The sequence below is a fragment of the Cuculus canorus genome, chromosome 7, assembly GCF_017976375.1.
Source record: "Cuculus canorus isolate bCucCan1 chromosome 7, bCucCan1.pri, whole genome shotgun sequence".
Lineage (NCBI taxonomy): Eukaryota > Metazoa > Chordata > Aves > Cuculiformes > Cuculidae > Cuculus > Cuculus canorus.
In genome coordinates this window covers 28,529,364-28,542,857 of record NC_071407.1, presented here as the reverse complement: position 1 = coordinate 28,542,857, position 13,494 = coordinate 28,529,364, and the positions used below count along the sequence as shown (strand labels likewise).

Sequence of the window (13,494 nt, the reverse complement as noted above, 5' to 3'; positions counted from 1 at the left end):
AAAATCATCTATTCCCCTATTAATTACCACTCCCTACTCCACCCCTCATAACAACTTATTCATTTATTTTTCTGAGAAAATAAGTTTCAGAGTTAAAACATCACACATACACTGCTCCAAGTCTCCCTTCCTGTCATTTCCTTTAGATGGACTACTTTCACCAACCTGACTCAACACACCAACCATTCATAACTTCTCGGCACAAGAGGCAAGACCCCAGTTTACAAATAATCTCCCTAGAGGCGAGCAACACAAAAAGACCACTTAGCAAGATTGGCGCAATCCAGTTTAGAGCCCCACTGCTGCACTGATTACAGGACGTGAACTCCCATCTTTGATCAATCAACTTTGTTTCCTGCATGCCCATCAGATGCTTTTCTGCATGCTGAGCTGCCCAAAGGACAACATCTCTTTGAAGGTAATTAGCACAAGAAAGGAAATAAAAAGGCATTAAAACTACAACAATACATAGTTTGCCTTCTAGCTCATGGACATTTCGTGAAGTATTTTTTGACCAAATCACCACTTTAGTCTGAATGCACTTCCCTGCCAGAACACCCTGCAGCAAATGTAACTGACTTCTGCTGTAATTTTTTTTTTTTACATTTCTGATATTTTGCATGAGACTTGAACAACCTGATCCAGTGGAAGGTGTCCCTGCCCATGGCAGTGGGGGTGGAACTGGATTACCTTTAAGGATGATCTCGCAACTCAAACCATTCTATGATATTGCATTCTTTAGAGCTACTGTGATGCTTGTGAGGAGCACCTCTGGCTTCTTGTCCATATGAGTTCTCCATTTGCTTACAACGTCAGAAACACAGTTTTAAAGGTTAAAATCTAAAATAAAATTAAAAAAAAAAAAAAGAAGATTACCCGTCATATCAGTGAAAGCAGAATGAGAAACTGAATTCTGTAATACAAACCCTAGGCTTGCTGTGGCAAGTAACATTGCTGAAGCCGCGCCGAACTTGGAAGGTTTTCTCTGGCAGTCACTGAAAGGGAGTAAGTTTCCCGGAGAAACATATTTCATTTCCATAATGCAGTTCCACTTCTTTTAATGTAAATGGAAAAGACAAAACCGTAGTCTTCTGATGTAGATATAGTAACAATATAGTAACATTTACAAACCTTAGGATATGCTCAGAAAACATCTGTGTACTGCTGCCAACAGATGTTGTCATCATGATGATTAAAATGCAATGGAAATAGAATAATCCAGCAAATCACAAAAAGCATGTTCATAAAATGCATTGCATTGAGCAGGGGCAGGGAAGAGGGAAGTATGGGGGGGGAACACCATGCTACCAAACAGGAGAAGACTGATAAAAAGAGTAAGAATTTGGAGAAATAGTTCACATTTGCAAGCCTCACCAGGAAACAGAATGATCAATCTGCTCTCCGTGTAAAATTAGGCACGGCTGGAAGTGAGGAGGTGGCTCTGAAAAGGACATCCACAGACAAGAAAATATACATCTCAACAGCTAGATAGCTTTGAGAAACTGGAGTTGTGGCGAAGTCCCCAGGCATAAAGATACCAGCTACCACTATACCGCCTCTATCTTTGCAATTAGACACCGAGAGGTTTAAATGGATAACAGAAGGATGTCCTTCCTGAGGTAACTATTAAGTTACGGCAAAAAAAATCCAATGAAGGACAGCAAAATGCTTTTAAAGAAGTAGCGTTACAGATTTGATTCAAAAAGAATCAGGCATCACTTGTCGCTGCATGGCCCAGACGACTCTGAGCTTTAGCTGATGAGGTGTTTTATTTTCAGGCAACGGTGTAAAAGCAAAAAGGACTCACCACGGTCACAAAAATGTCAACTGCCCTCAAGGCAAGGCATTGAGCCTTTAGAAATCCATCTGTAAACCAACCCTGCCACACCAGTGCCAGTGCCACAGGAAGAGAAGGAAGGATGATTCCAGCCACCTGCCTGAAGAAGGCTGGCTGCGATCCCGTTTGCCAACAGCACCAGCTGACTTAGTGAGGACCCACCCAGAAGCAAGGCAAGACCCCACTGGCTCCTCAGGCACTGTACAATATTAAAGGGTGTGCTAACTCATAGCTAAGGATACTGCTGCTCTAGAAGTCTTGCTGCAAGACCTTCCTCCCAAGTGTTCCCATTTGCCACCCACAGTCCATCAACTCTCTCACAATTTGTTGAGGTTTTTTAAAAGAAAAATGTGAGGTGGTGCTGAAATGTGAAATTACTTTTCATGTGGACTATACGACGCTTTAATCCAGATAGAGGCACCCTAATTTCAAGCTGCCCTGGATAAGTGACTTTCTACAAGCAGAGGATCAGTAAGCCTCAAATTCTGCTAAACCATATCTTGCCCCATCTTGTCATGTGAGCACACTTTGGAAATGCCTTTTCTTCTCTCAGGAAGGGAAATGCCTGCCACAGGCTGATTATTTGCAGACTGATCACTCGCTGATGTTGTGGCACCCCTGCCCTTCTCCAGCCTCTTTAAAAATCCAGACCCATCCTGTGCAAGCATCTCACTCAGACCAGAAGCAGCACAAGCTTTTTCTGTTTCTGTTAGGGTCACCAAGTCCTACCCACTATCAAAAATACTGTTACTTCTACAGTAACTGAAGTACCTCAGGACAAAAGCAAGCTGAAAGAAAAGAAAAATAAAGCTACCATAAAAATAAACCTAAAGCAGATAATTGGGTTCTTCCCTTTTATTTTTTGTGCACTTCAACATTCCAGGCCTCTGTGTTTTGACCCTTGCAGACATCACATCCTAAGTTCCTTTCCTCTGAGCCTCTCACATAGCTGTTCTCATTCCAAAAATATCCCCAGGTAGGATAGAAAATGGAAAAAACATCAGTCCTTTAGATGAAAATTCAGCTAATATTCCACACAAGACAATGCCCAATGCACGCCAGAGTTTTCCTTGGTGTTCTGAAGCACTCACTAAATAAACATGAAATTAAGTCAAGGGTTTGCAAACACAAAGAAAAGACATCGAGAGGCTCTGTCTCCCATTAACCAACTCCTTCTTCCACCATCCCAAGTTTTACCTTTAGCCAGGAGCAGAGAGGTTAAGAAAAAAACCAGCTATGGAAACACTACTCTAGATCATTACCCAGTTCCTCCACTGAAAGTATTACCAAGCAGCAAATAATTGGCATTTCCTAAGTATCACGTAATGGTACAAAGTAGAGTTATTTACCTGCTGACAACGACAATTCTCATTAAGTTTATAAACAGTCAGTTATATGGAAAATCCTTTTATTCCCTTTATAAATAAGAACAAATCAGAGTGTCAATGAGATTTTGAGGATACTGAAAGTATTCCATCAGCAATGCTACAAGTTAAAATCTCAAAGACTCAGATAAGTAAGTTAAAAAGCACAGAATTAAATGACTGGACTGAGAAACAGGATGCATAATGAGAGCTTGGACCCACTGGGAGCTTTTGGTTTGAACTAGTTATATTTTATAAAGAGAAAACCATTTATTATATATTATTCTGTTGAATATGTGGAAAAAAATGTTTTCTTACTGTCCTTTTAGTCTCTCTATGAAAGGTTGCTAAGGGAATGGTTCTCAGTAGGTTCAAGCAGCAGGAACCCTGCTGTGTGTTTTAATGCAGCCAAACACCACTTGAAATTAATGCCTCTTCGTTCTTTTTACCTTTAAGCACTGGCTGTTAATGTTTTCCAGTATTAATTCTTACTGCTTATCTGAATATATAATACAGTAGTCAAAAGGGAAAAAATGGACAGGCACCAAAATGCCACAAGAGGGTCAAAGGAATAGAACCTCCCAAAGGGGGGCCAGTGGAGACAGCCTCTTGCTGATAAGACAAACCTTTCAGGCTATAAAAACCACTCCAAACCCACAGACCTGAATGCATTTTCTAGCACAGCAATCAGGTATCCAAATTATAATTAAATGTAAGCAATTAGGAAAAACATAAAAGAAACTCTTTCAACATATTTCTCATTTCAGATATTTATTGCCTTAAAGTTATGTAAATGAAAGAAATCTTGGCATATTAGCATATCATTATTATCTGTCTTTGAAATGATTGCAGATCTACATATGATATAAAATGAGGTTCTCAAAATGTTGCAGCCTATTTAACGGTCTCACTTCAGCTCTCTTATGGACGAGAATCCTAATAACCAAAGAGCTGCACGAAGGAGCAGCATTAGCCGCCCCCTTTCCTGAGTGAAGAGCAAAATGGAAAGGATTCCTAGGATGGCACCTGGACCTCAACCTCAGAGCTGATACATTTTGGTGTAAGGTAGTCCACATAACTTTTACAGGCCCTGTGTATAAGGCGTTTCATTCCTTGGTCTGAAACTTGGCCTCTTTCAACAGGTTCCCAAATGGAAAGAACCATGGAGTGTTCCTGTATGCAAGAAAAATCACTGCTAGTTCTGTTCTGTCAAAAAAAAAAACCTGACAAAATGCAAAACTGAACATTTAAGCTATTTTTCAAAACCATCAGTTCAAATATCTATAAATTATGGAAAAATCTCTTGCCAGAAAAGCAATAGCTGTGTGGGCCATTTTCATTCTAGAAGGGCACTTTTAGTTAAACAAAGACATCTGCTAAAAAATAATTTAAAAAAAAAATTTCATATAATCATAAGACTCAGACAACAGCATAATTCCAACAACTCATTCTAAGTAAATTTCTTCTGAGGGACAAACTGAAAAAACATCTCTAAGCATGAGGTGACAAAGACAAATAAAGGCACAGCAGGAATTCCTCTCAGAGGGAATTTATTACGAATAAAAGTACAAAAAATGGTTTGATCTTTGCCTAAAAAATGAATAAGAGTTTGACTACGGATCCTCCAAAATGGGAAAAAGATAAATCTGACATAACTATTTCATCTAGTCTTAGTGTGCTGTAGCCTTACGGTCAGGAACTGTTGTAGTTGTATAACTAGTCTGTGTTTTGTTTTCTTTCCAGTAAATAACTATGGTAAGCCATAAACAGCTTTAATAAACATGATGACATCCCCGCTGTTCAAAGAATGTGTAGTCTCAACTCCTTTCACCGTATGTCTCAGCCATAGCACGCTAAATCACATCACTACATTAAATTCATCTCATTCTGCAAGCACGAAGATGTAATTTAAAATGTAATACTTAGACAGTCAATCCTCTAATCATCTGTAGCTGGAAGATTCTGAACACAGAAAGGCTCAAGGCATATTTCCTGCTGGACACATTGCAGTAAACCTAGCAATTAAACTATTTGGATGGGGTATACGGGCATACATACATATGTGTATTGCATATCTACAGATCATCTTTCACAATTTGGGGTAGTTTTCTTTAGCCGTTATTTTAAGTAGATCAGGCTGAGGCGGTTTTGTGTACTCATTTCACATTTACAGATCCTCCTCCACAGTAACGACCGAGAAAAGCTGCCACAAACAAAGCAGTCAGAAAATTAATTTCTTCAAAAAAAAATAAATTAAAAGAGAATCAGAAAGAAAATCTTTAACCCTGAAACATAATACCTAATATTTTTACAAACAGTGCTTATGTTTTTTATTTCAGGACGCTAGTTAATAATGTAACATTTTCTATAATGAAATCCCAAAGTAAGAAACCCAGCGGCGGCTCCTTGATAAATGAGCAGGATTGACATCAGGATCAGTGGGGAGACCATGCGGTACTGGCAAAGAACCATAGCCTAACCTGCAGCTGCTCTTGGGTGCGAGACCCTGGAAATAGATGGGTGGCCTACACCCAACATGGGAATAAAGGTATTGGCAACTCTGCATGTTAGAAGACAGAGAAGAAAAGAGCTTAACCTGGTACGCACACAGAGGAAGGGGCAAAAAAAGTCTTTCAGACAAAATAAAAACCTCTGAACTACAAAGCATTAAAGCCAGAAGGGATCCCCTGTCCTCCCCAGCAAGCAGGGGCTGAGGCACCTCTTGCGGCAGGCTGAGTTCCACATCTCCCCATCACCAGCCTCCACCCAGCTAAGGCAGGAGTCTGTGCTCCCAAGAGGTCCCACCCCAGCTGTCGGAGCTTCCACAAATAAACCCCTCACTGCCCTGAGATGCTAAGCTTCTTCCCCTGACTCCACACCCTGTTGCGTGGCACTGTCTGGAGCTCGCTCCACGAGCAGCTCAGCCTCAGCCTGAATTTATGGGGGCCTCTGCGAAAGCAGCAAATATGGCCAGGGAGGAACGAATCCCAGTACATCCTGGGAAAACAGCCAAGCCATAGCAAGGATGCATTTCAGAGGGACTGCCTCCCAAATGTGCAAAATATATTGCGCCTGCAGTTAAACTGTGACCAGAAGCAGAACAGCTGGGGCTACAAAGTAAGAAATTGTGAGTGGATAGAAGCAACAAAAACAAGGTGCATTTGGATGTTTGCCCTCAGTCTGTGAACTGCCTTCATCCTCAGCACCAGAGGGACTCCTTTGTGGGCTGGTGATGCCTTTCCTTCCCGCTGAAGACTCTGCAGGTCCTGCTTTCAGCAGAACAAAACCACAAGAATGGGAAGGGATGGACATCGTAATTTTCTGTTTTCTTCAGCACTGCAAAACACACTGGTTTATAACACACTGAGCCACAGGACTGTAGAGCATAAAAAGCAGAATGAGACAACAGCATCACAGATGTCTTCTCCATGGCAGTCCTTAACAAGTCTTGGTCTGGTCTCAGAGGGCACAAGGAGGTAAAACTTGAGCACATTCGCCCCACCGAGCAACAGCTTTTCACTGCAGCAGACAAGTAGGAAGAGTGCGTGGTCACACAGCAAGGCCTCTCTGACCACAGGAGGCAATCCCCACCTGCACTCTTTCCGTTTAGGTTTTAAGAAGCGTTGAAAGCTCAGATTAAAACTAGGGAAAAAAGGTATGTAACAATATGTTCTTTCTGGGGAGCTCAGAGTTCACCTGTCAAAAACTTCCAAACAAGACCCCATACCCTGATAAAAACAGCGTGAAATCTGTGTTCAAACAAGCCATGGAAGAAAAGGCAGCAAAGGTAAAGTTACAGGGCAACAAAAGACTCAGGAGAAACCACTGAAGAAAAAGTAATTGATAGTATATCAATACAAACCAATCCTCTGCAATTCTGCCAGATGAGAATTTTGTTTAAAAAAATGTTTTATGTTAAAAACCTAGGCACAGCTTACAATTTCTAGCTGGGCACCGAATTCCTCAATCCAATGCAGTCAAATCAATAAAGCTGATAATAATTCATATATGTAATATTTCATGAATTGTCACCACATTTTTTATTGTATTTGTTCTGCTTCCCCTTCCTTTCTCTCTACTCTTCCATTCTGGTATGAAAACATCCTAACTCTACAAACAACCCTCCCTCCTGGGGTATGCAAAATTATAGTTTGACAAAACAAAGCATCTTACTCTGTTTACACAAACAGGTATTTGAGGTAGCTTTCTACTGTGCTGGGTTTAACACTCACCCTGCCACTGGGTGTTATCACCATAACCCAGGGGTATCTTCTCACAGTTGCTGTCAGATATTCCTCTCCTATATTTAACAGCCACCTAAACTTAAATTCTCCCCACATAGAAAGGTGTCCTTTACCCGAAATGTGAAGCCTGTATTTTGCGGCAAGCAGGACCCAGCTCCCGGCTCACTTGAGAGTTTCTAGTCAGGAATGCTTGCACAACCTTCAAACAGAGCCCCGGGTTTCCAAAAGAGCCATGTCCAACAATCCCAAGTGCACATATGACAAGTACAGCTCTGCTTGGGATACTGGCCAGGCAAATCAAAGCAAGATTAGCAATGGAGCTCCTGGATTCCATTCTCCAGGTCTGTATTTCACTTCAGTTATGCACATATTGATCAGCTCATACGTTCTCAACAAACAAAAGTTAGAAAGCAACTGCAGTAGTAAGTTGAAATCTATGCACTGAGCCAAGATAGTTCAACAACTATGCCAAGTTTGTATCATTACCAAGTCCTACAGCCTATGATAAGAGATCAGATTCACTCAACAACATACAAGACAGACGTCCAGCAGCTCTGAGTTGCACTGAAACCACAGCAGTATACATGAGACTGACAATAAACCCATTTAATGGAACACCATTCTTGCTCTCATATCTCTGATTTTCCATATTTGTTCAGCTTTCCAGAGCTGACAGCATTTTAACATCCACAAGCACACATACAAGGTTGCTCAAATTAGAAATAATTCATCTGAAGTTGCTATGCAGAGAGAACTGCAAGTTTCAGCTCCAGAAAAGCTCCATAGATGTGCGAGCATCATCCACTGAGAAACAAGGTTTTAAAGTTTCACAGTTTTTGAGTAACCATCTCCTCTAGATCCCTTCTCCAAAGGGATCTACAACAGTTAAATATTAGCTTTCCTGTGCCCCAGTTTTGATCTATGGCTGACTATTCCCCCTCCAAAAGCAACATTTTAAAAACTTACACTTCAGGTTTGTTTGGTTTTTAGTTTAAACTCTCTATCGTGTTTTCAAGCCCAGCAGGAAACTTGTTTGACACCCATATGTCACATACAAAGTCCCTTTCCAATGCCAACGGCAGGCTCAAACACCCCACTTTGGACTGAAAGCTGTAAAGTCTTTCTCATACCTCTGAGCTTATTTGAATCCTTGAAGCGTACAAAGGTTACTACAGCACCAGCTTAAATACACACTACACACAAACACGGCCTATTATCTTACATCTCAATCACTCAACGGAAACTGAGCACGTTGCTCTTTTGGAAGCAAGGATCTAATTTAACATCATGTTTGTGATTTGAGCTCATTTCCTTAAAATAATATGAGAAGAACAATGATTTCCCATGTATATTTTCCCCCATGACAGTCAGTAAAAAAACAATTTTTCCCTCAAGTAATTGCTACCTACATAAAAGCAATATTCTACAAAACGCAACAACTGCTTGCAAGCGCAAACAGACAACCAAGTCCTATTTTATGCATACACCAAGGTCTGTTTATTCTTTATGGTTGCATCCCTTGCCACTGGAATTCTTGCCACCTACTTGCCACACTTTGATAAAGGAGTTTGACGGGGCCAAAACCATCTCTTATCATCAAGATCAGCAGGATCTTGTTTCTGCAATGCATATTGAAATGAAAGATAAAGGCAGACCATAATTCATACCTTTTCGTTTACTGTTCTCTGGCACCAAATACAGACGCCAATATGAGCGCCCATCAAGCCTTTGAAGAAAATAGATCTCTGACTGTTATCTACCTCCTTTGGTGCTTTTCTCTCTCTAAAGCAAATTCCCTAAGGCTTATGATATTTCTCAGCACCTTCCAGCCCTGAAAACCACTCCATTTAGGAAAGGCAAGGCATCTTCTGTTTGGCCTTTAGTTCTGCAAAGGCACTGCCCCTACACAGGAAACCTGACACTCTACCCTGCTTCTCAACAGGTGCAGTTCTTCAGCTGCACAACAAACGCCAGGTGAAACACATGGCAAAAACTATCTCCATCAGTAATTACACTCATGCCACTCTGTAACAGACCTTGTTACATGGAAGGGTGACTTTCCATAATATTACCAGCCCTGTAACATTGAAATGAAGGTTCCTGCTTACAGAACTCTTTAAAAAGAACTTAAAGAATAATTTACAATGTAATCTCACAAGACTAGGCAAAAGATGCTTCAAGTAAAAAGAATATTTGTGATTTGTTTGATTGCATGAACCATTCTGGCAGTAATACCACAGCGGTCTATTTTTATTGGGTTTTACTATAAAAAGTTTCATTGCTATGAAACTAATGCTTCCAACATTGATTTCCATGGCACTGCTTAGGAAGACATCGCAGAAGAATAATGTGGGTGTCAGGGCGTTTTATGTAGCAGCAGTAAGATTCTGCAAGCCATCAGGGCAGCAGATTTGCTCCAGGTTATTTTGACAACTATACGTAATATTCTACCAAAACGAGCAGGACATCCATGCAGTGAGATACAGTGAGATGGTGAACAGTCAAAATGACACCAAGTAACACTGGGCAGAGAAGCACCGCGCAGTAAGGACAGCCTGGCAACTCGTGCGTCCCATGGATCGCTCTGACAGCACATCAGACAAAAGTTTCAAAAGGAGGAAACTAAATTTTAAATGAAAAAAAAAAAAAAGACCTGACCCAAAAAAACAAAGCAAGTCGGGAAATTGAGTGAAGTCTGACACTCTTCTATTAGCTCTCCCACTGGGGCAAGATTTTACTCACAGATGGGATCAGGTCACAGCCCTCCTAAAGGAAGCCACACTGATATCCCTTAATGAAGTAGTGACAGAGAATAATTTCTCTTTGGAATTGCGAACATTCATCAACCGATTCCTTAATTTTCCAGCAGAAGATCAGTTTATCAAAGACCAATTCTAACTGCAACGGACACAAGGCCTGAAGGAGAACATAGAAAGAGATACGAAGAAACATCTTTATTTACATACATTCAGGCAGCACAAAGGTTCTGTATCAAAAATATCAGAAACTCAACCAGAGTTTTTTCTGTGGCTCGGCACAGATTTTCAACAGACAAATTCTATTTTTGCAGTAGTCTTCATAAATACTAATATTCAAGGTTAGTAAATAAACCAATTCAAAAAGCAAAAAATATATCTGCTAGATGAAGATGACTTCCAGCTGGTCATGCTTTTCCGCTTTTAACACAACTAAGCAAAGGGGCTCTGTCCACTAGACTGTCAGCTCAGATCCCAGGGCATCCAGAACAGTTTCATAAAGTTTTTCTTCTCAGAAGAGAGACTGTGGAAAGCAATTGTTCAGCCAGCCAACTGCTGTCACTTCCATGAATATGAATAAGCTCCAATATAGGACACTGAGCTTTTGCAAATGCAAGAAGATCCAATTGTTCAGAGTGAATCTTTGCCAATAAATCATCCCACCATTATTTAGAGATTTTTATTTTCCCCTGGTGTCTGACTATGTGGGTGGAGTTTTGTTTTAAAGTCCCCTTCTTCCTATCTTCACAAGGAATTGTTTCATACTGCCTTGCTCGGCTTTCCAAGCAGCAAGAGGAATCCTGTAGTCAAGGGGATCAGGCCCATATCACTGTTTCTCCCAAACGTGTGTATTAACTAGTACCTACTCCAAGGAAAAAAGGTAGAAGAAATTGTTCAGAGTTCACGAAAATTAACATTTGGTGTAATTTTGTAGCCATAATTTGCACGTACACAACTTAGACATAAATACATATGGATTAATGCAAATTTTCACAGGGAAAGATTCACTCTGTGCTCTGTGAAACTAAGGGTAAGGCTGGCGATGAATCATTTTTTTAAATATTCTAGTCTGGGTATATATATATATAGCTCTCTGTTTCCAGAATAATTACTACCGAAACATAGCTTCTGAAATAACCCAGGCCATCATTAAACCTGCCTTCATTAAATCACAAATAATATCCTTTAAAGTCTTATTTGTAAAGGCAAGCTGATTAATTTAAACGTTTCCCTTCGCAAAAAAATCTAACTATTTACCTCCGACACTGCCTGTCAGATCCTCTCAGCTCCGGGGAGGTTTCCAGCCACCTGCCCGCTTGCTCCCACTTTTCCCCCCACCAGCTTTGGGCAGGAGCTCCGCAGGGCAGAGACACCGGCTGGAACCCCCCAAGCGCTGGGTCCTCCTGCTGCACGACCCTTCCTCGCTCCGGGCAGGAGCTTCTGGGGACACAGACACCGGCTGGAGCCCCCCACAAGTGACAAGTCCACCCGCTGCACGACCCCTCCTCGGTCCGGGCAGAGACAGCGGCTGAAGCCCCGCAAGTGCTGGGTCCTCCTGTTGCGGGAGCTCCAGGGGGCAGAGACACCGGCTGGAGCTCCACAAGCTCCGGGTCCTCCTGCTGCAACACACACCCCCCGCCCCTCGCTCTGGGCTGGAGCTCCAGGGGGCAGAGACACCGGCTGGAGCTCCACAAGCACCGGGTCCTCCTGTTGCAACCCTCCCCTCGCTCTGGGCTGGAGTCCCAGGGGGCAGAGACACCGGCTGGAGCTCCAAAAGCACCGCGTCCTCCTGCTGCAACACACACCCCCCGCCCCTCGCTCTGGGCTGGAGCTCTAGGGGGCAGAGACACCGGCTGGAGCCCCCCAAGTGCCGGGTGCTCCTGCTGCACAACACCCCATCGCTCCGGGCAGAGACAGCGGCTGAAGCCCCGCAAGCGACAGGTCCTCCTGCTGCATAACCCCCGAGGTGGGACCCCGTCCCCTGCCTGGGCTCCGGCCATCCTCAGCTATGGAGAGCGGGGTCTGCCCGGAGCCCCCCGGCTCTCCCGCAGCCGCCGCCCCGCAGCACCGCGCATCCCTCCCCTTTCCTTGTAAGACAGCGCCAACCCCCGACCGAAGAAAAGTTTCCAGCCGAGCGCCAGGACAGGACCGGGCTTCCACCGGCACCGAAACCGCTTATCCACCAAGGGGGGGCTCCATCCCGTCCCGTCCCGTCCCGGCGCTTCCCGCACCGCGAGCGCTCACCTTCCTGCACCGCATGGAAGGGGTTGTTGGCCTCTATGAGCTTGATGGAGTAAGTGATTTTCTCGCTCTGGAGGATGTCGTCATTGAGGTTCAGATCCGACACCGCCTGCTTGAACACCTCGTCGTCCTTGGCAGCATTGCCTTCGAAAATGGCACCTGCGGGGAGGGGGAGGGCAGCACAGAGGGGTGAGAGGGGCTCGGCCCCGGGGTCCCCCCTCCTCCTCCCGACCGCTCCTGCCACCCCGGAGCCCAGAGCCGGGGTGAGGGGCTCGCTCCGCAGCCACGGGAAAGGGAGCGCGCGTGGGAACGGGACCAACTTTGTGCCCACCGCTGCCTTCGAGGCAGCGAGTTTATCGTGGCTCACAGACACACGCGAACGTGAAGCCGGGATTTGTGTCCAGTAACCTGGAAGCTTTAGTCTCCCTGTCCTGTTTATGCCTTTAACGTGAAAACATCTGGCGATGCGCGTTACATAAGACGCCCTCTCCACGGAGCGCCTGTGCCCGCAGCGGGGGGAGACCCGGAGCGCTGGCAGCGAAACCAGGGACAAAACGTTATCCCCCAGCCTGGAAAACTCCTGCTGATTCACCCCGTGCGCGCCTGTGGCTGGAGCCGGTGTGAAATCACAGCTCTGCACCCAGCATCCCGTCTCTCCTGCCCGCTATTCCTGCCAGGAGTTACTTAGCACCGCTCGGGATGGAGTTCGCGCGGGGAGGAGCAGGGATAACCCCGTCCCCCCGCAAAAGGAGATGCGGGGCCGATGGGGAGAGGATGCCCCACCGCCTCCCGGCCCCGGGCCGAGCCCCCCGCTGCCGCCAGGGCTCCCCCCGTCTCCCGCACGGCTCCGCAATGCCGTCTGCATCGGCTGCGCCCCCCCCCCCCCGGGGCTCCCCCCGCGGCCGGGAAACTTGGGACGGGGCCGGTCCCCCTCTGCCCGTTCCCTCCCGGCTCCTCGGAGCCCCCTCTCGACAACATTGCCCCCGCCCCAGACCCCTCCTTTTGTTTTGGGTTTTTTTTTTCCTGGTCTTTCATCCTCCCCAAAAGGCTGG

The 13,494-nt window shown here is 44.5% G+C and overlaps 1 protein-coding gene across 7 annotated transcripts in view; it reads right to left on the bottom strand.

The window, feature by feature from the left end:
* GRID1 (glutamate ionotropic receptor delta type subunit 1) overlaps positions 1 to 13,494 on the bottom strand; it is a 599,405-nt gene that overhangs the window by 517,903 nt on the left and 68,008 nt on the right. For 6 of the 7 annotated variants that reach the window (XM_054071863.1, XM_054071868.1, XM_054071862.1 and 3 more), the window contains one exon: positions 12,446 to 12,601. Coding sequence is in view for 5 of the 7 variants with exons in the window: in XM_054071868.1 (XP_053927843.1) it covers positions 12,446 to 12,601 (156 nt within the window). In the remaining 2 variants the exon portion in view is untranslated. Of the gene's footprint in view, positions 1 to 10,187; positions 10,316 to 12,445; positions 12,602 to 13,494 lie in introns of those variants that run through there. The other variant, XM_054071864.1, reaches the window with a different exon arrangement.